This window comes from Mustela erminea, chromosome 13 (genome assembly GCF_009829155.1).
Source record: "Mustela erminea isolate mMusErm1 chromosome 13, mMusErm1.Pri, whole genome shotgun sequence".
In the NCBI taxonomy this organism is placed as follows: Eukaryota; Metazoa; Chordata; class Mammalia; order Carnivora; family Mustelidae; genus Mustela; species Mustela erminea.
The window spans coordinates 57,079,623-57,105,962 of record NC_045626.1 but is presented as its reverse complement, the minus strand read 5'-3'; the positions used below and the strand labels follow the sequence as shown (position 1 = coordinate 57,105,962).

Below are 26,340 nucleotides of genomic sequence, written 5' to 3'. Positions count from 1 at the left end.
TAGGGCCAAAGTCTCTACCAGCTGCTTCTTGTCACCTATACCTGCCTCCGCAGACCACGATGCTAAGGGAGAAAAGCAAATTCAGGCACCATAGCAAGCCGGCAGACACCAACAGTCCAACCGTGCACGGCACAGCAGTTATGAAAGCAGTTCGTGGGTTGGAATCCTGCCTCCACCTTTATGGACCCTGTAACGTTTCTCTATGCCTTACCTGCCTCCCCTGTGCGACAGAAACAACCAGGTAACCTATTTCATGGCAGAGAGTGAGTTAACACGTACATACAGTACGTACAGTAGCATCTAGCATAGAGGAAGTGCTCAACAGATGCTAGCTTTTATTATTTTTTTTCATTCTTCTTTCAGAAATATTCCTCAAGTGCCCACCAAGAGCAGGTAATGAACTTGGCTTCAGGAAGGAGCAGGCTGAGAGTTCTACTGAGCAAAGGACGCCGCAGCTCTGAGCACACTGATAATTGCCTTCATCGACACTGGCTTCTGTGAGTGCTCAAGGAGGCCCACATCTGGGATGGAAGGGGGACTATAGGACAAAGGCTCCCCAATAGCCCTTTCCACCTGGTATGGAGGGAGGCCCAGGGCATGCTGGGAACTGCCCAGTTTACCTTGCAGACCCCCTTGGAGCTTGCTGCAGTGCTGAGTGAACTCCTGGAGAGAGCCCTGGAAGCCATGATGAGAAATCCGGATCCTTCTAACAATGCAAAGCGTTAGCAGCTCCCAAAGTCATGAAGGAACTTGGAGAGATCTCTATTGGTCAACCAATTCCTCCCAAGACCATCCTCCGGCGAGAAATCAGGTTCTCCTTCCCTGAGCCCAATGGTCCTGCACCCACAACTCCAGCCCGGGGCTGTGTCACCTCATGGGATTGGCGTCACAGTGCTCTGTTACCTGCCCAACCTGCCTTGTCCTGCTGGTGGGGCACATGCGTCCCTGTCACGGTGGGATCCTCACCGTGGGCCCCGTGTCTGGTGCTCCACAGTGTTGACGGAATCCACTGAGGGGCAATGAAGCCTTAGATCTTAGGGAAGCATATTTTGACTAACAAGGACCCTGACACGACCACTTGAACCGCTAAGTCAATGAACAGACAAAACACGAAGCTAGCACTTGCAACACCATGTTTGGGACTTAGGAGCTGCCAGAGGGAGAACAGGGCAAGCCCATGCGCAGTCAGGATGGTTCGCTCCTATGATGTGCAAAACCCACTCCCTCCTTGTTGACAATCAAACATACTGTCCATTTACACCGTCCAACAGTGGCACCCACTCGTCTCATGTACTATTTAAATTCAAAGTAATTAAGTGAAATACATTTTAAATCTCAGCTTCTCAGTGGCACCAGCCTCATTTCAAGTGCTCACGGGGTACGTGTGGCTACTGTTTCGGATGACATAGCGAGGGAACACCTCTACAATCACAGAAACTCTGATACGGCGGTCTCTCCTGTCCTCCCAAGAAATGTTAACTCAGACAAATAGAAGTTCACTGCACTTTCACAATCCATACTACCCAAAAGTTTCCCATTTGCTTTCTCAAATCGCAGTAAAGACAAGAGGAACTCCAATCTCTCCCACTCTATTCCCACATTGTTTGTTTGTTCGTTTTTTTGTTTGAATTTATGTATCTTCAGAAATAGTATTCTGTTGGTACCTGTCAGAACCTTGGGGGCAGTCCCGTGTGACATGGAGCAGTTTAACGCAGGGGATGGATGGCTCCGGCCCCAGGAGAAGGAGGGTCATCAATCTACCAGGTGTCTCAGCATCGTTATGGAACATTAATGAGGTTGGGCTCGATTTAAAAACCATCTGAGGCATTACGGATTGGTAACATTCAGCTTCACAGGAACTGGGAATTTCTAAGATATAATCCTCCCTCTTTTGCTAATGAGCGTTGTGATACAGGGACTACCATTTAACTTCTGAGTTTCGGTTTCCTGTCCTTAAAATGGGGCTATTACTGACCTACGTAACCCAAGTGTCTGGAGGATTAATGAGTTAACGCTCGTTGAGAACTCTGAGCCCCTCGCATTAAGGCGTGTGGTACATCATTATTTCCTCTCATTCCCATGTAGCAGCTGGGAAACATTAGGACTATTATGTTTACTCCTAAAAGGCATTTTCTTCCTCAGCATTTTAGCATTACCTATGTTACCCAAACCCTAAATCTGAAAGTAAAACTAGCCCCACAGCAAGACACATTGATGTAGTGGGGGTACTTCGGTAGTTTTCCCTTTCTTTAATACGAGCATAACACCAGCTTTTCCAGAAGGATGAAGGCGGTAATTGCACTGTAAATTCTCGCTGCATGAGGCTGGTGGTCAATCTTAGCAGATGCAGAAAAGAAAGTTATACCACAGCACAATTACACTGTCAACACTTACATGCGATGATATTCCCATATCTGTTCTTCATTCTGTTTTCATCTTTCTTTGCGGAGTCCCATGGTGCAGACTGCCCTTCAAAGAAGCTCTGGAAGAAAGAGAAAAGTGACACAAAGAATTACAATTTGGTGCAGCAAACACAGGATCTTAAGGATGGCGGATGTTTTTTTTTTTTTTTTTTTTTTTTTTTTTTTTTTTTTTTAAATTATAGGGAGCGTCATTTTCTTTTTTTTTTTTTAAGATTTTTATTTATTTACTTGACAGACAGAAATCACAAGTAGGCAGAGAGGCAGGCAGAGAGAGAGGGGGAAGCAGGCTCCCCGCTGAGCAGAGAGCCCGATGTGGGGCTCGATCCCAGGACCCTGAGATCATGACCTGAGCCGAAGGCAGAGGCCTAAACCACTGAGCCACCCAGGCGCCCCAGGATGGCGGATGTTTTTAAGAAATGTACGGCAAGGGTCAAGAAGGGAAAAGGATGTTCACAGGAAGGAGAGGAAGGATTAAATACCTTGTTCTCCTTCACTTAATACGTTATGAACATAGAGGGGGGCTGCAGAGTGAACCTGTAATTTATCATATAGTCCATTAAAATGGTGGTGCTCACTCTATCCGATTTTAATTTAATACAGAAAAAATTAACATTCCTCTCAATTTCTTAATTATATTGCCATTTTTCAATACTCTCAAGAGATACAAAGAAATCATTTTTCTACCGAATTGCTAACCGAAAGAAGGTGATTTTTTGGTTGAAACTGAGAAGGTAGGGAAGCTATGACTTCATGCCTTCAAGGCTAAAATCCTGTAATAAATTCTGCCAGGGTTTTCTCTTCATTTTTAATGGAGCTTATATGTCCATTTATTTAAGGATTTGACATTATTATGCCCAGGATCTTTAATCTTCATGTTATTAGTCAGATATATGTTTTTTCTGTTCAAGTTATAATGAAAATGTCCTTTGGTATCAGTTGACAGGTGAAAAAAAAGCTGGGACTTTTATTTCCACTTTGGCTCACATTCCCTTTTATCCTTGCGTAGCCAAGTATATAAAAGGTGAGGGGAAGAAGGAAGGAGGCAAGAAGCAGTTAGTCAAACTGACTTCTTGTCTTTGCCACGGCTACTCTTACACTTCTTGGTACCAAGTGGGAGAGATGGGAGGAGGAGGAAGTAGACAACGAAGGCAGAGCTGACGGAGAGGGCACCGTTCTGAGCTACTGTAGGGCCAGAGGACATGGTGTCAGGAACTCACACACTCAAACATGCCCAGGATGTCTTTTCAAGTTCTTTCCAACTAAAGCCCCCAATTCCTGTCTCTCTTACATTGTTTGGCCATCTTGGCCATTTCCAACCATTACCAATATTCAGTGATTAGTCTGTGGTTCAACAGAACCTATTTATTATCTCTTTCTATGGCTCCAGCGGGGGCTCATTAGTTAAGCAGCATGAGTACTGCGACAGTGGGTAGGACACACCTGCTCTCAGACCCCACGAGAGAGCCTCACCACTGGCCTACTGCACAGGACCCGACCATGCCATGCACGGTGCTCAGCTTATTCTAGTGTCTCTGTCACCAGTCTGGAAACTCCCTGAGACTTTACAGGGACTGCGTGGTTGTCACTGTTGTCTGGGCAGAGCCTGTGCCTCATGGTAAGAATCCAATAATTCTTTATTAAGTGACTGAGCGATTGCAGTGTTTGGTGGTGGTCTCAAGATAAAGTTTTACTTGTACAGCTTAAGTGTGTGAGGGGCTCAAATACCTGGAAAATCTGCCTATGTACAGTTTGTGAAGTCCACACCTTTTCCATGACCTGATGCGTATTGGTCCTGCTATGACCATTTGGCTCAGCGCCCATCACAGAATGGCTGGAAGAGAGCCCTGTCCCAGGTCTGCGCCCGTAGGACTGGTCCCTCCATGCAACAAAGCAGGAAGAGCCCCCCCCCACTTTCATGACAGGCAAGAGAGAAAAAAGTAACACTGTGTACATAAGTGTTACAGTTTTAAATTGCCTGTCTTAATTTAAGGTATCTTAGTCATGGTCATCCTCAACACATTACCATAATAGTTTTTACATTATATTTATCATTTTGAGAAAACATGGCAGCAGACCAGGATCAGATGTACTATGTAGCTCTATGAATAGGGTCACACCATATGTGGCTAATTGAAGGGTAAATACTGCACGATGCAGGACAGATACGAGGAAAAAACCACTTTCAGGTTATTAATCAATTAAGTCAATAGAAATACTAGCAGTAAAAAATCACTCATTAATTCCCTCAAGAACAAGACCGTCATATGATAAAGGATTTATTCAGACATGGAACTTCTATTCTGCTATGAAATATGCATCTAAAAATAGCTTCGGGGGCTTTTAGAGTCATACTCTTTTTCTGAATAGTGTCTCTGTTACTCTATGAACGACAATCATTTTACAGTTGAGTCATAACTATTATCTGACTGCCCTCATAACAATTTAATTCTCCTTTGAGGGTGTTGTGATGTAATTGTCAATTTCAATTCCCTCTGCCTTTCCCACCCGTCTGAAAGTTCTTGGGTTTTGTTTTTTTTGTAGAAAGATGAAGAAGGGAGTGGCCTCTGTGGGGGGCCTTGACGTTTTCCAGGAGAATCCATGGCCGCCAATGAACACTATCACAGGGCGTGTGTGTGTAAGTGTGTGTCTCTCTGTGTGTGTGTGTGTGTGAGAGAGAGAGAGGGGGTGGGTACCAACAGTGGACTGGGAGAGAGGCACTTGTCTAACAAAGATAATGATCCCAGGTCACCTGAGGCAAAGCCACACAAATCCCCTCCTCCCCAACAAGAAGATGCTCTCCTATGAGGACCACACGCACACCACAGCTGTTTCTTTACCATCTGGGACAACCTCAGGCCTTCCGATACTATATTCTTGTTTTAACTTGTTTGTATTTGTTTATTTAAAATGTTTATTTATTCATTTTTAAAGATTTATTGATTTATTTTTAGCGAGAGAAAGAGAGAGAAAGTGGGGGCTCCAGCAGACTGCGCTGAGCGCAGAGGCTGACCCAGGGCTCGATCTCAGGACCCTGAGATCATGACCTGATTCGAAACCAAGAGCCAGACACTGAACATACTGAACTCCCCTAGGTGCCTCATGACAGCCCTTGCTTTTAAAAATAATTATTTTAATCTTATTGTTCTTATGTAACTGGTGACCAGGAAACAGAAAGAAACCAACAATGCAATGATTACCGTTCCCTTTTCATTGGAGCAGGGCACGTAGCTCAGAGCATTTTTTTTTTTTTGAAGGTGATGGCCAGCTTGACTGGTTTCATACCTTTATTTATTTATTTTTAAATTATTTTTTATTTTCAGCATAACAGTATTCATCATTTTTGCACCACACCCAGTGCTCCATGCAATCCGTCAGAGCATGTTTTTATAAGGTGGGGCCAAGTGCTCTCCAACTCGAAGCCCTTATTTCGGTGCACTTACTAAGTGCTTGCAGACAAGGCCACTGTCTCAACTACAGCTCCCGAGAGTGGTCAGGCATGGAGGGATGCCTCCCTGCTCTAAACGCCGAGGGACACTAGCTGCAGAAGGAACACCACCAACTCGTAACGCACAGGCCTGGGTCAGACCTCCATGTTTTTCTGACTCTTAATCCACTTCTCTTTCTGTATTCTCCCCTGTCAAAGACTTCCAAAGGGGAAACAGTGTTACATCTACTTAAATACACATGGGCAGCAACTGCTTTCCACATCCGATCACATCTCTTTCTCTCTAAATGAAGGTTTGCAACAAGAGAATACGAGAGATGTCAAGTAAACTTCAATTAACTATTGATTACTTTTACGAAACAGGAAATTTTCTTATCTCATAGGATAATGGGATCATGGCAGGAAAGCAGCAGCAGCAGAACAGATGTGGGAGGGCATTCTTGCTACAAGTCTTTGCAATTCCCCAACCAGGAATTACGTGAGTTACGTTGAAGTGGCAAAATGTTATTTTTTCTTAAAAGCAAAATAAAACACAACAAAAAGAGCTGCTCCAAGAAAAAGATGAAATGACTATTGCCATCCATGGTACCCTGACTCCCTATGGACATTGTGACAGGGTCCTGCATTTTCTGGAACAGGTCTGGATGCAATTATATAGCTAATCTCCTCATGAATACATTTGCAATTATTAGAACCACGTGTCCTTATCTTTGGCTTGGAAAATAAGTAATAAACCTATGGGGAGCACAGAGATAGGAAACAAGGGCTCTCTGGACTGACTAACTTGGCTTTTGTTTCCTTTTGTTATGGTGATAAGTATTATTTTTTATTTTCTAACATGGGCCCAGTTTTAAATATTATAGCTTTTTGTAAACATACATTGCCTGTTTACATTTCTAGTTAGAAAATGAAACTTTATCTACAGCTCTAGAGCCATTGGGCATTCCAAGAGACTATGACATGATGCAGAGGTGTTCCACACTGTGAGCCCCTGTTTTCCAGGTTTAGGAATTCTAAATATGAATCATCATCAAGGCAGGAATACAACTCATTGAGGCTATAGAATACTGTTTCCTATGTGGCCCACAGGGAGGCCTGGCATAGACATGTGACTCTGACGCAGCAGACATACTTACTACCTCTACTCCCCATTCTCCCAAGAGACTGAGCTTTTTTTTTTTTTTTTTTAGGTTTCATTTATATATTTGACAGAGTGAGGAGCAAGAGAGCAAGAATGAGCAGGGGCACAGGGAGAGGGAGAAGCAGGCTTCCCGTTGAGCCCGGAGCCTGACAGCGGGACTTGATTCTAGGACCTGAGATCATGACCTGAGCTGAAGGCAGATGCTTAACCCACTGAGCCACCCAGGTTCCCTTAGACTGAGCCTTTTTGACCTTAGGTGAGCCTTATGACCCACCTCTCTCTCTCTTTTGGCAGACCATGAGATGGACAGTTAGTTCCCGATATACCCACCAGTGAAACACATCTCACTAAAATTAAGTAATTTCGTTATGCAATCTTTCTATTATGTCCTATTTCACATACCTTTTGGCTTTTAAATATTTTTTCTTTTTCCACTTTTTCTGAGATATACTTGATATACAGCCCTATATAAGTTTAAGGAATACAGCAAAATGGCTTGAGTTACATACCATGTGAAATGATTCCTGCTGCAAGCTTAGTTACCATCCATCAACTCATATAGGTATTTAAATACTGTTTAATAAATTAAGCAAATCAATATACATTTTATGTGACTTTCTTCTGTGTATTTTTCTTTGGGTAAGATTCTTTAGCTATCCTTTTTTTTTTTTTAATCTTTAAGACAGTCAAAAGTTTTATGTGTCCATTTAAAATTACATAAATTGCCTGATGTTTTGAGAAGAATTCTAATCTGAACCAATATTTTTGGGACCATGAGTTATCGCCACATATTTTATGTGGTATCTAGAGAAGGGCTGTTCCTATCAGATTTGTTGAAAGTAAAGTCAACAAGGTTTTGAATTTTCCTGGTGTTGAGTAAATTGAACTCCACTCCCTTACAAACATAGTGATCTGAAGGGGCACCTGCACCCCAACGTTTATAGCAACAATGTCCTCAACAGCCACACTCTGGAAAGAACCCAGATGTCCGATGACAGATGAATGGATAAAGAAGATGTGGTGTATATATATGTATATACAATGGGACACTATGCAGCCATCAAAAAACCTGAAATCTTAACCATTTGCAATGATGTAGATGGAATTAGAGGTTATCATGTTAAGTGAAATAAGTCAATCAGAGAAAGACAATTATCACATGATTTCACTGATATGTGGAATTTAAGAAACAGAAGAGAGGACCATGGGGGAAGGGAGGGAAAAATAAAACGAGACGAAATCAGAGAGGGAGAAAAACCAAAAGAGATTTTTAACCAGAGGAAACAGATTGAGGGGGGAGGAGGTAGCTGATTGATGGGCATTAAGGAGGACACTCGATGTAATGAACATGTGATGTAATGAACACTGTTGTAATGAACAGTGTTATATGTAATTGATCGATCTCTCAACTCTACCTCTGAAACTAATAATACAGCACACGTTTAAAAAAAAAAAAAGAGCTCCATTCTTGAAGGAACCAGAGGATTCCTAAGCACATGTCAATATCTGGCATCTGTCTGGGGAGGGCAAGGGTTCTCTGCTTACTGCCCCTTACATTTCCCTGTGTCTGAGACAAACCCTTGTATTCAGGTGGAAGTACAACCTCCAACTCCTTCATCTCTTATCTCGTAGTTTTTGCTTGATGGTTAGGAGCAGGTTCACTAAAGTCAAATTCAGCCAAAGCACAGGCGTGCTATCGCAAAAGAGGTCCGAGAGAGAGCCAGTGCGATGGGTAAGGGAAGAACGGCTACAATCACCCCGTAGCAACCAGTGATTTTGTATCCTTGGGGCAGCCACATAATGACAAGCTTGGGAGACCGACGATGACAGCCCACGCTCCCAGGACACTTTTCATGAGAGGAATTTAAGATACAATATGGACATTAAGGCAATATTTAGTGTTTAGCGTTGATTTTTAATATGCAGATCCAATTTAACATGCCAACGATGGACTTTTTATTATGAAAACACATTTTATGTATTTTGGGGATTTAAGTTAATGGTCTCACAGCACCTTCTGTTAGAATTTTCATAAATATACTTATGCTTTGACTCCACTTAAAATGTAATTAAAGTGTTTCCTCTGACTACCTTAGCTCATATATACCGAGAAAAGGCAGCAAACCTGGGGAACCACTCAGAAAGAGTAATAAGTCTCAGAAACAATAAAAATGAAGCCAGGCAAGCTCCAGTGAATACCAATGACTTCTCCACTTTAAGATGCTGGGCTCTCCATGGGCACAGAGCAGAAGGAAATTGAACATCTTGCATACAGTCATTTTTTTCTGAATGGGAAACATGTTTTTGTGATCCAATAACCTCCTCCCCCAGCCCACACACCACTATCATTTTCCACGGGATATAATTATACATCTCAGTTGCCCACCTCGAGAGAACGTTACTCCAAAATGATGCAGTCTGTTACAAATGCCGCAGCTCCTAGATATTAAAAAAGGAGCAAAAAAAAAAAAAATCCTATTCAACACAAAAGCTTCCAGGAAGGAAGGGATGCAGGTCAAGACGGCACATAATGTACAGTATATTTCTAGGCAGTGCAGGGTCAAGTTTTTTTTAGAAGCTTCTGAAATGGAATTTTTCCTCCCTTTCTCCTATGAATAAAACTGGGCACATAAAATGACTAAAGCCATCACCCTGGAAGATGGGAGATGAACTTGCTGGGGCATGCAAAGTCTCTGAACTTTGCTTTCTGCACATTCTTCTTCTTCTGGTTCCTTCAGGGGCTGCATTTTATTGGGGCCATATAAACTATTTACTGCTATCGCACTAAGGCAGTTGAAGACACCTAAAACTGCCGGATGGGCCATAGGGTGGTGTGCCAATGGGAAGGTGGCCCCAAAATCTGCCCCAGTGCAGTCTACGGTCACTGTCGTTAGCCAGTGTCCTGGGCAGAGGCAGCCAGAGGGAGCGAATGATGCTTTAAGGGCAAAAGACGTGGGGGCGGAGCAAAGACACACAATCTGTGTGATGCCTAAATCAGCTGAAATCTAAATGTGAACACTGTTCTGTATTTTTAAAGAAGGCTGCTAATCGATTTCAGTACTTCAAATGGCTGCGTTTTACTGAAACTTAGTCCATCCCCAATTTGCAGAACTTTTCTATTTTGCAAGATGATCCAGGCATGTGATGATCTAAGCAATAATCATATTGTATTTCTGTACCTAATATCGCTCCCTCTTTTGATAATGAAATTGAGATTTGCAGCCTGAAAATATTATATGATCTTTTCATGCCCAGAAACAGCCTCCACCCACCCCCGACATTTGGCTGAGCGTTAGAGCATGTTTTATAGTCTGTTGAATATGCCTCTGAATGAGTGACTTTTCACAGCAATGTCATATATTTCCTGTTGAAAAATATAGGCTTATGGGGTTTTTGAAGATCTCTCAGGTAAGTCTCTTTATTCCTATTGCACAGATAAGGGAATTGAGGATCAAAGGTATGATGTGGCTTGCCTGAGATCAGGTAGTCAGTGAGGAGAAACTAGGCCCTGGACCCGACACCACCTGGCTTTGAACTCTGTGCTGTTCCTTCTGGGCCACAAAGCTGGCTGAGAACACGTGACTTTGTGCCCACTGTACTGCACTGTGCACACAGCATTCTGAAGTCACCTTGGCCGTGGGTCATAAGTCATCAAGCATTTCTAGTTTCCACTTTTTGTGGAGTAAGCCTATTTGATTACACACAGCTTTGTACCATCTGCACAGTGAGTTCCCAGGGATGGGAAGCTATGTGCGCTCCGGAGGGACCTTCAATCTACTGCTTTTCTTTAAATGTGCCCAATTTCAAAGTCCCCTCTCTTTCCACCTTCAGAATCACTGCAGTCGTAAGCTCATGCTAATGATGTGACATCCCTCAAGTGTACCGAAGCAGAAAAAAACTCTGAAAAACCGCTGATCAAGTGGCCAGAAAGACAAATACTCTTCAGTTGAGTGACAGAGGGAAAGGGGCAAAAATGCTAACTGGGCAGCACTGACCGGTGCTGAACATACCATGGTTGGGACCAATATCCCATGGAATTACAGACACTGATGCAAGGTCACGTGGTTTCAAAAGTGGGAGCTATTTTAGTGAAGAGACACATGAAAATATGCTCAATGTCACTCATCATCAGGGAAATACAAATCAAAACCACAATGAGATACCACCCCACAACTGTCGGAATGGCTAAAATGAACAACTCAGAAAACAGATGTTAATGAGGATGGGGAGAAAGGGGAGCTCTTTTGTACTGTTGGTGAGAATGCAAACGGGCACATCCATTCTGGAAAGCAGTATGGAGATTCCTCAAAAAGTAAAAAACAGAACTATCCTGCGACCAAACCACTGCACTACTAGGTACTTATCCAAAGGATACAGAAGTACCGATTTGGAGGGGTACACGTACCACAGTGTTTATAGTAGCAATGTCCAACAATAGCCAAATAATGGAAAGAGCCCTGATGTCCATCGACAGATGAATGGATAAACAAGATAGGGTATGAATGAACAATGGAATATTACTGAGCCACCACAAAGAATGAAGTCTTGCCGTTTGCAACCACACAGAAGGAACTGGAGTTATGCTAAGTGAAATAAGTCAGAAAAAGACAAATACCATATGATTTCCCTTATATGTGGAATTTAACAAACAGAACAGAGGAACATAGGGGAAGGGAAAGAAAAATAAATAAATAGATAAAACTTGGTCAAAGTTTACTTCTTTGAGGTAGGCACTGCCTACCTCTTGATCATGGGGGACATCATGAAATCAATCAATTATGCAAAAATTCTGGAACCGGGACCTGGCCCTGTCCTCATTATATTACCCTGGCAAGTTCAGGGAGGCCATAGTCATTGGACAGGGTATCAAAATAGTGATGCCAGTGAGTGCCCTGCCACAGATAGCCCCAATGAGATGACTGCCTTATTTTAAAGCAGGTGAAAGCATCTGATTCAATTGCTTTGTGGTTTCTCTAAATCACTCTGGCTTTGGGTCCTTCCTCCACGATTGCCACCCACGGTTCAGAGAGAGCAATTTTCATTTCCTCTCTGATGCAGATCTTGCCAGGGTTTGAGATGTTAATACTTCTCCAGAATTGTAATTTCCTCTACTTCTGCACCTGCCTTGAAAGAGTGATTTGTCAGGTAACCTGGGATAAAGGTGTCCAGATCTTCTGAGATGAACAAGAGTCCCTTCTAGGAAAAAGGAATCTTTAAAACATCTGGAGAACAAATAGATCCTTCTGTACAAATCTAGCTTCTCCTTTCTTTCTGGGACAGAAAAGCTGACTTCCACTTATTTTTGCCTGCATTATGGTAGCAGTAGGTTCCTGTCTGCGCCCTTTACTACCCACCAGGTAATCCACTTCTTCCAGAGTGAGTTTTTTAAAAACACACTTGGGCACATGGCACTCTCCTATTTGAATACCCAGCCCGGACTCCCTACTGACAACATGGCGGTCATGAGAACTGAGAGACTCCACATGTGCAACACACCTATTCCACAGGAAGGGCTCGATCCAGGTGCTAGTGACTGCTGCTCAGGTTCTAACTGTAAAGCTTCAGGCTTTGATGGCAATAAATTCCTAACTGACTTTGCTGCCATTTTTGTGACTGTCACACTGACAATAATCCTTTCCATTTTTTTCCCCTCTAGTAGGTCTATATTTTCCCTCCGCTGATTCTATAAAGTACATACAAATGGGGCGACTGTTGTTTTGTTCTTGCCCCTCTCTTGAAAAGTCACACATCCTTTCCAGGGTGTTTCTTGGAGAGCTGGGAGTTTAAAAATGTCCTCACCTCAGAAATCACAGCACATTGACTCCATCAAATGTGACTGAAAAATCTAAGGATACATTTTTAGACATGACAGGCTTGGAAATGAATAAGCGTAGCAGTAAAGGAAATTTTAATGAGAGGTTTGTGGCTCTCTTTTTGACATCTATTAATTTATAAAATCTATCAGCACAATTCCCGGGCTCTTCCTTCAGTACCTAAGTCATGGCGATTAAAGATAAAAAAAATTTAAAAGGGAGAATTACCTTAGAAATTTGGAAATCGAGGTTAGAAATGCCTTTTCAAATAGTTCAGTGAAGAATAATTGCATTTCAATTTACGCTGTCAAAAGTTCAATTTCTACTCTTAAAAGATTTTATTGAAAATTATAACCCATTATGAAATTAGAGTCCTAGATATTTTTCTTTATTGACCAATGTTTTACCAAACATCATCTTATTGAAGACTGGGGACACTATCACTTAAGAGGTCCAAAGACTACTCGTGAGGCAAGTCTTGGCTTCCAGCCCTCGTCTATGGGCATGAGAAGGAGATTCCAAACAAAGTCAAAACAATGAGCCTGTACCAGGCACAGAATAGAAATAATGGCATGGTAGAAATTTCTACAAGTTGCTAACCACACCCCTCATTTCCTGCCCCAAGAGACAGAGACACTCACATTCTCCATGGGGAATCTTCAGAGAGCTACTTCAACTCTCAAAACAGAATGAACATTATTGGTTAAAATCATCTTACCACAGACCTCGGGTGGAACGCTTTGTTCATCAGAATGTACTTCCTACTAACTGTTAGCGTCTCATTAAGATGCTCTGGGATTGGGAAGTTTCAAGTGGGTGAAGGGGAAGATGAAACAAGAATCTGGAAGGCAAGTGGTGCTGCAGAAGGAAAGAGCCACAATCTGTATCACTGTGTACCAGTGTCACTATTTCCCTGGCCCCTTACCTCTTTCCTCTAATTTATTTAAGGATTTAAATTTAACTTATATATTTAAACACATTTATTGGAAATGAACTTTCGTATCATTACAATACACGGAAAGCCAAGACACTTGCTGCAGGTAAAGATGATAGAAGAAGTGGAGTGAAAACAAAACAAGTGGTGTTAATTTCAGCCACGCCCTACCGCATGGGTGTCTTCTGAGTCTTTGTTGGGTGAGAGAGAGGCAGAAGATGCTCTAGCCCCAAATCAAAGCTCACTGATGAATCAGGGCTACAGAACTAACTGGACAGGTAGTGAATAACTTTCCCACCCTGTAGTTCAGTGGACCTCCTAGAAAGTCACCTTATACCACATGGGTTGTTTGCATCTCACGCTTGGGGAGGACTCTAAACTCACCATCAATCTTGGCTCACAAGACAGGGTACAGAAGAGGAGAGAACATGGGATCTTGGACTAGAAGACTGTGGTTGAAATTCCAGCTCTGACTGACTCCTTATGTGACCATAGGTTAGTTACTGAATTGTAACAATTTAAATTACTTAATGGGATGGTTTTTTAATATTAAAACCAATGGATTTCAGTTAAAAGAACATGTAAGGGGGCTGTACCTAAAAAGTGCCACACAACTGTCATGTTATCAGTATAATGTATATAACTCGGAGAAGTTTCACAGAAATGCCCAGGGCACGGGAACATGGGTGGTGGTCTCTAACTTGACTATGAGTCCCTGGGAGCAGGGGAGGGGACAGAGCCTCTACACATCCTCCGCAATGAGCATCTACCTGCCACGTAGAAGCAGTTCCATAGGTATTAAAGAATCAGCAGGTGACAGTGACAAACTGGAAGATTCCTACATCCTAAATTTGATTAAATATTTTTGAGGCCAGGTTCCTAAAAAAAAAGTTTAAAAAATAAAACTACACGCTCATGCCTAGTTTTAAACAAATTACCATTCTGATTGGAAGAGTAACCCTGAAGAGGCACAGTTCACACGGAGGGCACTGTACTTAGAATTCTGAAAATCCCTCTAACGTTCTTTAGTAGAGTTTTTGTTGTTGTTGCTTTTAAGAATCACAATCTGCTGAAAGGACAACAATTAGTTTAAGCGAATCAAGGTCAGATGCTAAAAGGAAGCAGCCAAAAGTTGTATTTGGAATCTGCTGATGCCTTAAAAAAATGAAGAGTTGGCCTTAATTCAAGAAACCACATATTAGATTAAAACCCTGGGGGGCACAGGGTTCAATTTTTTTATTTAGGCCTACAAGGTTTGGGATTGAACTGGAAATAAGATGTTTCATGCCATTAGAAGGACTGCCTTCCAATATTTTAGAGAAGGCAAGAGAGTTGAAAGTAAAGTAAATTTGAGGGTCAGTTTTGAAATGCAAACAACAAAGACCTAAAGCCCTTGGTGGACCCCCGTTAGCAGCTCTGTCATAAGACACAATGAACTTTCACACAATATTCAGAGACTGTTGTTTCAGCAAAGAAAATTCCTGAAAGGGAATCTGAATTTTTGCCAAGAAGAGTTATAAGGAAGAAACTTTTGCTCAAAGGATTTTGATTACATAAGAATTCTCCTAGTGGGGGCACCTGGGTGGCTCAGTGGGTTAAAGCCTCTGCCTTCGGCTCAGGTCATGATCTCAGGGTCCTGGGATGGAGCCCCGCGTCAGGCTCTCTGCTCAGCGGGGAGCCTGCTTCCTCCTCTGTCTCTCTCCCTGCCTCTCTGCCTACTTGTGATCTCTCTCTGTCAAATAAATAAATAAAATCTTTAAAAAAAAATAATTCTCCTAGTGAAATCACAAAAACTATCAACGCACTAGTATTAACAAGAGCAACAGAAAATAGTAAGAAGAGACTAAATGACATTGATAATAGCACAAGATAACAAATGCAGTATATGTGCTGTGTTCCAAATATGATTACAGGTGCTTTACCCATAACATCTCGTACATATTATTATCTCTAATCCTATCGATGTTCTTTGAAACATAAGTGACTGCACTTATGGCCCAGGAAAGTTCCCTAAACTCCCCCAAAGGGGTTTCAGCCCTACTGTCCATTCCTAGTCACCCCAGCCATGCTGAGAGTATCCAATGGCACGAGAGGCTAGTGGCCACGCTGACCTTCTGGGAGGGCCCATGCTCCCTGATTTGGCTGCCACGAAGGTAATCCCTGCTGCATGCGAGGAGGACAGAGCAGTTCTAGGGGCAGACAGGAGGATGAAGGGAAGCTTTGTGGATCTGCCAGGATGTGCCAGAGCCCAAGGTTGTATTAGTGAATGACAGCAAAGGCTGAGAAAGGAACAGGAGAAGTTAAGAAGCTCAGGTAAGCAGGGAGAAAGGAAAGCAACATGAACATAGGTCCAAGGTAAAGGCACAATAACAGCTGTTGTCAGGGTCTTTCCATGTTCCGATTCTGGGGGACACAATGAGGTTCTAGCCGGGGGCCCTGGTTTGCCCCAGCGTTCTAGCACACTTAGCATACTTAGACACGAACTGCTTCCAGATACGGACACATAGAGATTAAACTGAAGTGACTCTGATGTATAAGCCAGAACGCTACTGTACGAGTCTGAAACAGGGATATTCTCTTTCTGAGGATCTGTCTTGCCCACGGTGCCCTGTGCAGTGGGGCACTACCTGGGAATGCCAGTATTTATGCTGGGGCCCACCAGGTGCAAGTAAAGCAAGTGGGATGTTTTGGGAAGAGAAGTCCCCTGTGTGCAGGGAACGGCGAACACCTGCTCTGGCGACACGGTTCTCCCTCTGCAGGCTGACATTCAGTGCTGGAGAGGTCCATGCAATTTCTGCTTCTCTGCACATCTTTTCCATAGCAAACATTCGTGGTCTTAATATTTTTTTTGGGGGGGAGAAGGAGGGTTGTTATGACTGACTTCTGAGTCAAGCCACAGTTCAGGCAAGTAGGGAGACCTCCTTTCTCCAAGCTGCAATCTGGGCCATGCTGATTAAAACAGGCCTACTCACAGAGGCAGACACACCCCACTGCCACAGCTATCACAAACAGCGTCAAGTGAAAGGCAGAGTGGCTGTTGGCTTGCCATGGCTATTAACCTGCTCCTCAGGTAGGGCTTATTTTGTCATGATCTACAGTGGCAACTCCGGCAGCTAGAATTAATTAAGAACTATATGGAGATGCCGGAGAGCCAGCAGCGATCTAAGGTTCCCACCAGTTAATTAAGGGTCAGAAAAGGGTCTTCCTGCCTTCTCCAGCTCGGCTGGCCATGTCCGGCCTCAAGCTACGAAGTCTTGCACGTGCCGACTTTTCCATTTCATATTCCTCCTGGTGGAAGATGACCCAAGAGAGGTCATTACTGCACGGCTGTCCTTGCAAAATGCTCCCATTTAGATCATCCTTGACAAATGGGAACATTTTCCAGGATCTAGGATCCTTGAAAAAAGGCGATAGCACAACCTTCTTAAAGAGTTTGTGTTTGCAAAGAAGGCAATTGCAAAAACCCTTTGAAAGATGAGGCAACAGTATATGTCATCCACACATATACATTTCTGGGCAGAGAACCAAAGAAAAAGAGCGAATACCTCCACAGATGGGAGAGCTGGGGGCTGCTAAGTATAGGCAGATCTGAGCAGCAGCACGGATGGCGAGCCTTGTCCTAACGTCCTTCTTCTGTCATGTTCACGGGATGTACTCAGAGTGCCCCAGGACACCATGGGCCCTTCCTTATTTTCAGCAGCTTCTTTCACATACCCAAGAACTTCAAATGAACTTACAAGCCATTACATTTCCACTGAAATGGATAATGTGATCAGGTCTTTCATTTATTTATTTTTTCATTTTGCCTCAGCTCTCACTGATGACTGCGGCAATCCCTCAGTCAGAAGTGAAGGCTGAGGTTTAATGACTTTATGTATAATTTAGTTTTCGGCAATAGGCCTCTTCGCTTTCTGTTTTGCATAAGCTGGGGGAAGCAGAGCAGTTTATCAGCTCTGCAAGGACACCCAAAGATGTACATTTCAGCTCTTTTCTTCTTATCCTCCAAAGTCCTTCGTTAGGCCTGTACAGTCACATGAAATTAGCTACTGTAAAATATGGCAAAAGTTCAGCCCAGGAGACAGTGAGTGGGTTTGGTTTTGCATGGCTCCCCAAATAAACATTTTTAGGAAGCTGTGGGTGCTGCTACATAAATATTATCTTTCCGAAGACTCCAGGCCCTTCTTTTTCATTAGATCCATGGGCCACTGATTTTGGTGGTTTCTCAAATTGCACAGGGGGTGTGGAGCTGTAGAAGGTTGGTCAAAAAAAGACCTGAGGAAATAGTGCATCCAACCTAGTCAGAATGCCAAAAATGATACGTCCTATATCGAGAGACCAATATCCCACCTGCAGACATCTTCACGTTTTTCCATAGTTTTTTTTTTCTTTTCATATCCTACTTTTCTTCCTATTCATGTGAAGTTATAAGCACACAAGGTATACTGGCTTTTCCATTTGAACCACTGTTATCTGAATACTTTCAAAGCAATTACTGTGCTATAAACAGAAAATATTTAAAAAGCTGTAGCTCTTCTAGCCACACACTTGTGATAATCACTGGCATACTTTCCAGTTCACCATGCCAAGAGAACTTTAAACACACAAAAACACAAGTGCACACAGATACACAAAACAACAAACTTTTACAAATCTCGATCAATTAAGGCTTTGTGTTTACCCTTGAGGATTTTAATTAGACTCTGAAAGTTTGTGTCATTGGAAGTTTGACTTTTGAAATACGTTTATTTCTACATACTGAACATTGACAAATAATTTCAGTTTCCTTTCCACTGTTCTTTTACTTGATCACAATACTGCCCTTATTGGAATAAAGCATTATAGTGTTTTGGGTGGTCAGGGACCCATGGGTGGCCAGCACCAAAGGATGAGCCCACCTCCCTCTCTTTAGCCTTTCAGTGTTGACCAAAGCAAGTCTACACTCAAGTCTGATTTTCAACACTTTCAAATAAAGGGAAAGTATATATACAGACAAATAAAGGAAGACCAGTTTGCAAGATAAAAGTTCTTACATCAATACTCTATCGTGCAGTTAATAAACTTAATTTCCAACATTTCTGCTACTTGTTTATATTTTAGGAAATCATGACTAACCTACCATTTGCAATTGAAAGAAAGTCGCCAAGCATTCTGGAGATCTGGTGTACACAGAATTCCTTTTCCAGTTGTCTCATTTTCTCCACCCCTTCAGGTTTTATAGGCCCAGAATATGGGGGAGATGGTGAAGAAGACTTTACTTCTTTGCTGTAGCCAGGTGACTGGCCCCTAGGGTCTGCTGTCCTGGGTTCAAATTCCACACCTCTCATGAGTTCTGTGACACAGGTATGAGATGGAACTCACTAGGCCTTGGATTCCCCATGTCTGTAGTGAGGAAAGTGTGGGGAGCTCTAAGTAAGGAAATGCTGGGCCCAGGGCCTGGCCCATGGCTGACTCCCAAGTCATGTTAAGTGACTGTTATGATAAAAGTATTGATTAGTTTTGTCACCATGAAGATGCCCACCATTACCTGGTTCTAAGAATTTTTAAAACCATGAAATTATAATGATTCGGTTGTTAAACTTCAGCACCATGGGCCTGCGTTGGCATATAAGACAATCCTGTAAAGAGTTCCTTGTACTAAATGTTCAACCACGGTGCCTACTAGGGGCTAAGCAGAGTGCTGGACACCGCAGAGACACACCAAAGAAGAGAAGGCCTTGTCCTTGGGGAGATACAGCTCAGTGGTAACATTCATGAAACAGCAAATGGGACAGACCAGAAAACAGAGGCACAGTTATACAGCCCATATCTGCACTTGGGGCAAATGTTTTGAGGAAGAAGAGATCCATGAGGACTTGATGGGTGGCTGGGGGGTAGGCCTCACAGAGATGGTCCAGCTGGTCCTCATAGAACCAACCAGAAGAACATGGATAGAGAGAGGGGAGACGGAGATGGGCACTAAGCAGAGGCAAGCGACCGATGCCAGCTTCGAAGACAGCTGTGGCAGTGAGGGAAAGGGAGGAGATGATCACACCTGAGTGAAGGATTTTCACTACAGAACAAAAGCCTATAAGGAGAAGTGGGACAAACAAATCTCACTGAGGGGAGGTCGTAACCATCCAATGCTTCACAAGCGATGGACCTAAGCACGTCGCAAGTTGGAGCTAAGCACAAGGGAAGGCATACTATTTCAGTGGGTGAAATATTATTCAACACCTGGTGAAACCTGGTGGTGGTGTAATAGCCGATTCAGTTAGAGATGGTGACCGGGTGGCTCCGGCAGTGACCCAGGAATGGGGGAACCCAGTCTGCAACATGGTAAAAAAAATCTATTCATGCATACACAGAAGTGTGTACACAAAACACTGTTCTCACGGTGGACTTATGAGGAAGACATTAATCCCTCTTTGCTAAATAAGCAGTTGGAGGGTTTGAGAGATGTGCCCGATGGGACAACCAGAGCAGAGTGTGTCCTCATGCAAGGCAGGACCGGAAGATGCTGGGAGATGGCTTGAGATCTGAAGGCAGGCTGCCCCCTTCTGTGTCTTGCCTAAACATCAGAGCTGCTACTCTACCTACCTGCTTTCACATTTGCTTTCCTGCAAAGGTCTGAACGCACGAGAGACTCCTGGATCCATTATGGTCTTATTACTAACCTCCTCATAAATCAACTGGACGTATCTGAAAAGGGATGCTTTGATTTTTATTATCCATTTAATCACCATTTTAAAATCTACTGCTCATTTTTTATGCAGTCACTTTCTTACAGCTTTTGCCGGTTGCAGCCTGCAGAAGAAAGATGCTTTCCACGACCAGGGTGGGCTGAAGAATAATCACATGTGTCCCATCAATTAAGGGGAGACTCGGCTAGTAAGCCTTCAACATGTGATGCTAGGATGGCAGCTGATGTCAATCAGAACCCCAGTGAGTTCTTCCTCTATTAATTATGTATACAAGCTCTTGCAGGAATGTTTCCTGAGGACAGAGAACTTCTAGACTATTATCTACCCTGACTCTAAGTTTTCTAACTTTTCTTAACGGGGTGTTCTGGTGCCTATAGTGGCCCACAGACTCTGTCCCCCAGGCTCCAAATGTCTAACGGTACTTCTGAGGGTCCTTGTGGGAAAAGTGTTTATAGTTCTAATTATTTAACAAACGCTTAAAGGAATGTCATACTGAAGGATGGTCTTCCAAGAGCAACACCAGCACAGCTCAGGCATTGATTAAATTGTTTTGACATAATTGCCAGTTCCCAAGAATCATGACGGTCACTGCTTGAACAATTTTGGAGGGAAAACTACTGGAAAGAATCACATGGGTTAAGCACTGGAAAATCAATTATGGAGAATCATTTATTTATTTTATGGGAACACTGATGTCAAATATTGGCATTAAAAAAAATGCCCTAAATTTATCTGACCAATGAGGTAATTGTGGCTAGAACTCAAACACATAAATTTAAAATTTTTATTTGGTGCAAAATAGATCAGATCCCAGGCTCTGCAACCCCTCCCCCATGCTCTTTAAAATGGTTAAGAGGTCAATAATATTAATGAGACCTGTGCCAAGGTATAAACAAAAATATGGACAAGGAAATTGGACATCAAGACCATATACAAGGCATAAACCACTAACGACTCCATGAAAGATTTACTCCCCAGCAAAGGGAGCTGCCTGACAGTGAGCAATGACAGCCAGCTCCACTACCAGGAACACTGGTGCTCCTAGCCCAGTGACAATTGTCACAGCTACACTGGGAGCAGGTTAGCTGTCCCACCATGTAAGCACTGGGTCCTGAAATGAGGCATTATGGGGACCACACACGAACAGAACCTCCAGAGGAATTTCAGAAGGGCAGAGAAAAATAAGCAACCCATACAGGGCTCTTCAGCAAAGCACTTGTCCATTCATTTAAAATCACATATCCAGTTCTATTTTCTCCTCCTTTCTATTCATCAGACTTACAGCACAAGTTGCATCATTTTTAAATACGGGCAGCCTTGAACCACAAACACAATGAATGACAGACCCACATACACCAGCTGTGACTACTGTAGCTCCTGATTCCCCCCCCAACCTCTGACAGTGGGGGAGGTGTTTCCACTGGAATGACCTTATTAGAAGATGAGAGCTTTTAGACAAGGACCTGAGCAGCGAAAGAAAGAGGTGCAGGAATGGGAGCTGCATCAGGAGAGTGTGGGCCTGGCTGCAGTCCAGGCTGTGGGGCAGGGTGCAGAAAGAAGAAGAAGAATGATGAGCCTCAGGAGGCATAAGAGAAGAGGGGACTGAGCACATGGAGTGGAACATATAATCCCATTTTTCAAAAGCCTTGCAACCAGAGAGGAAAACTGAGCTGGCAAGGCGCTCACACAAATGGTCGAGATTGGAGAGATCCATGTGATAAAGGAAAAATTAGGGTGTTCCCTCCATTTCACATGTATGTCCTATGCGGAAAGGCAAGGAGCAAAACCAGAGGGAAAAGAGATCAGGGGTCTGCTCTCAGATGAGAGGAATGCAGTGGCTGGCTCTGGCAGAAAGCATCTCCAATAATGGAAGGAAGAAATGGATGATGGTAGCCAAGTGTGACAACTGTCATCAGTAACTAACAGCAAAGGACAGGAGGGGCCCAGGTTGCAAGGGAGGCATGGCCGACATGGTTACATGCCATGTTGCAACCCTACAACTATTGGAACTACGTGACGACCAGGTTGAAAACATGATTTTAGGATATAAGAAAGTTCTACAGCCTTGGGTAGGTTCCTAGGTACTCACAGAGAAGAAAACAAAAAGGGATTGTCTTAAGAACAGAAACCAAGATTTATTTACCTTTTAATCCTAGGGCCAATGCGTGAATGAGAAATTCATGCCAATGCGTGAATGAGAAAATTTAAAAAACACCACCTTGTAGATGCTACAAATCCCAGGCAATCCTGGTTGTCAGGAATTTCCTTGTCATGAGATATTTAGAGGGGAAGAAAGAGATCTATGAGGGTAAGGTTAAGCGATTAAATTAATCCTAGATTTTAAAACTTAAATATGCACGCTAAAATTTTGATAGTGACTGATGAAACCAAAGAGAGCATACAATTTTCAAATTAGTAGAGGGAAAAATGAAATGATACATAAAAATACAATTAATTAAAAATAGGCAGAAAAGGGGTGACGGAGGGAAGAAGAAAAAGTGGAACAAACATAACTCACAAAATAAGGTGATAGCAATGAATTAATTCACATATATACCAGTATTCACAAATTAGAACTTTACTAAGTGGCAAATTACTAGAGTTTAAAGGTAAAAGTTTAAGATTTAATTGAAGGAATAAAATTCAGCTATATGTAATCTATAAGAGTGACAATTAAAATAGAGAGGTTGAAAATATACACAGGAAAATACTAATTAGAAGGAAACTGGCATAATTATATTTAAATTAGGCAAAATAAACTATAAGACAAAAGTATTATGGAAGACAATAGCATTACAGACTAATGATGTAATGTTCAATTCACTTGGAAGAGATGACAATCCTACACTTGTTTTTTCCTGATAACCCAGCTGCAAAATATATGACCTCTTCTAAACAAAATATATGACCTCTTTTAACACATCTCTTTTAATAACTGTTGGATGAAATAGACAAAAAGCTAGTTAAGTATACACAAACTGGGCTGCCTTCGGCTTGGGTCATGATCTCAGGTTCCTGGGATCGAGTCCTACATCGGGCCTTCTGCTCAGTGGGGAGCCTGTTTCCCCCTCCCTCTCTGCCTGCCTCTCTGCCTACTTGTGATCTCTTTCTGTCAAATAAATAAATAAATAAAATCTTAAAAAAAAAGGTATACACAAACCGTGAACAACAAAATTTTTAAAAAACTTGACCCAAAGACTATAGAGAACACTGCACTCAATACTGTTGTTAAAATACACAAAATTGTTGAGAAAGTTGACCATGTGTAAAGCTCTAAATAGTGTCCACAAATGTCGATGAATTTCCTCTGCTCATAGTGCAATCAAGTTAGGAATCACTAATAAGGCAACAAAAAAATTTCCTATGCATTGATAAATAAAACACACACTCACATGCTCTAAATAACTTATGGGTCAAAGAAAAAAGGGTGATGAAAATTACAAAATTAAACACTCAAAAGTCAATGATAACAGTACTCAGCTCTTAGAGAAAAAATAAAGAGCCTTAAAATAATTGCTTACACTAGAAAAAAAAATTAATGTGTTTAGCATCCCATTTAGGAATCAAAAAAAAAAAAAAAAGAAACAGAGAAAGTAGAAGGAAAATAATAAAGAGTGGGAAGAGAAGGAGTCTTTAAAAATGCAATATTCACGATCAACAAAGCCAAAAGTTATTTCTCTGAAAAGGCGAATAATAAAACTAACAAACTTTTGGCAAGAATATTCAAGAAACAAGAAAGACAGAAGGTGCAAATAAACAACATTAATAATGAAAAAAAAAAGGAACATGAGTGCAGACAAATTAGAAAGATAATAAAATATTAACACACGTATGCCTCTACATAACAAAGTTAGAAAAAATGCACAAATTCCTCTGAAAATATTAGCTATAACTATTGAGAATTTAGTAATTAAAAATTTTCCCATGAGGAAACTGCCAGATTTAGTCAGTTCCACAGGCTACTACCAAAGATAATTTGAAATCTTACAAAAAAAACCCAAAACAAAACAGAGTGCTATCCCATTCATTTTAAAAAGTACATATACTTTTTATTCTAAAATATAAAAAAGGGAAATAGAAGGACAATTAAGGGACGAGTCCCACTTGTGAACACAGATGCAAAAATCATTAGTGAATAGTATTCAGCAATGTTTAGTATGTATCATGATCAAGTTAGCTTTATTCCAGGAATAAAAAGTTGGTTCAGTATTAGAAGATTAAATGTATTAATGAACTCATGATGCTAATATATTAACGAAATCAAGAAACTATTTTATATAATAATAGATGTTGAAAGAGCATTGTATCAAATTCAATATCTATCCATGGTAAATAATATCAATAAGCCAGGGATGGAAGGGACTATCCTCAACTTTATCCCAACTAATTATTAATCATTAAAAGAATTTTCTCTTAAAATCAGGGCCAAGACAAGGATGTTTACTAACCTAAGTTTTATTCAATGTTAGACTGAATGATCTAGTGAGTTTCATAAACAAGAAGAAACAGATTAGATGTATAAGGATTAAAAAGAAACACATGGGACGCCTGGGTGGCTCAGTGGGTTAAGCCGCTGCCTTCGGCTCAGGTCATGATCTCGGGGTCCTGGGATCGAGTCCCGCATCGGGCTCTCTGCTCAGCAGGGAGCCTGCTTTCTCCTCTCGCTGCCTACTTGTGATCTCTCTCTGTCAAATAAATAAATAAAATCTTAAAAAAAAAAAAAAAGAAACACATGGACATTAAAGAGGGTAGACATGATTTCTCCACAGAAAACTCTAGAATAATCTACAGACAAATCACTGAAATAAAGATAGCTGAAAAATGTTTCTGGACATAGGAGCAATATACAAAAGGCAACAGCTTGTGTGTGTGTACATATAAACATATACGCACACCCACGTACATATACATACACATACTTCTATGTATTTAAGTGTATCTTCTATATTTTTGCAATAAAAAGAAAATATAACTATTTTTAAAAGATTTTATTTATTTGAGAGAAAGTGAGAGAAAGAACAAGTCAGGGGAGGGGCAGAAGGAGAGAGAGAGGGAGAAGCAGGGAGCCTGGTTTGGGGCTTGATCCCAGGACACTGAGATCATGACCTGAGCTGAAGGCAGACATTTAGCTGACTGAGCCACCCAGATGTCTCACTTTATTTATTTTTTTAAAAAAGATTTTATTTATTTATTTGACAGAGAGAGATCACAAGTAGGCAGAGAGAGCAGGCAGAGACAGGAGGAAGGAGGCTCCCTGCTGAGCAGAGATCCCGATGTGGGGCTCGATCCGAGGACCCTGGGATCATGACCTGAGCAGATGGCAGAGGCTTTAACCCACTGAGCCACCCAGGCGCCCCTCACTTTATTTTTTTTAAGATTTATGTTTACTTATTTTAGAGAGAGAGAGAGAGAGCACAAGCAGGGGTGGGTAGAGGTAGAAGGAAAGACAGCATTGAGCAGACTGCAAGCCAAGCGTGAAGCCTGACTTGGGGCTCAGTCTCCACCCTGAGATCACAACTTGAGATCATGACCTGAGGCAAAACCAAGAGTTGGGTGGCGGACCAGATGCACCACCCAGGCCCCCCAAGAAAATATAATGTTAAAAGATGCTATGGCCATAACAAAATAAGTATATACAGCTAAAAGATGTACAAGACTTTATGGAGCGCTTTTTGAAACTTCACTAAAAATTATAAAGGAAGATCCCAATAAATGGAAACATAAACCATATTAACAAATAAGAAAACCTAATATTGCCAAGAGGTCAGTTCTCTTAATATTGGTAAATGGATCCCATGCAATTCCAAATGAAATTACAGGTTTTCATGAAGTTGATTGTATAAAATGTCCACATTTTCAACAGACAAGGTAAGGATTATGGAAGCACAAAGCCTAATGACTGCC

The 26,340-nt window shown here is 42.0% G+C and overlaps 1 protein-coding gene and 1 long non-coding RNA gene across 13 annotated transcripts in view; one reads left to right on the top strand and one right to left on the bottom strand.

Moving 5' to 3' along the window:
* PTPRM (protein tyrosine phosphatase receptor type M) overlaps nucleotides 1-26,340 on the bottom strand; it is a 761,675-nt gene that overhangs the window by 97,127 nt on the left and 638,208 nt on the right. For all 12 annotated transcript variants that reach the window (XM_032310611.1, XM_032310612.1, XM_032310613.1 and 9 more), the window contains one exon: nucleotides 2,395-2,482. In XM_032310611.1, coding sequence (XP_032166502.1) covers nucleotides 2,395-2,482 — 88 coding nt within the window. The remainder of the gene's footprint in view (nucleotides 1-2,394; nucleotides 2,483-26,340) is intronic.
* LOC116571996 lies at nucleotides 13-1,048 on the top strand. The gene is made up of 3 exons (XR_004278074.1): nucleotides 13-241; nucleotides 364-497; nucleotides 628-1,048. It is a non-coding gene; the product is annotated as an uncharacterized LOC116571996 (long non-coding RNA).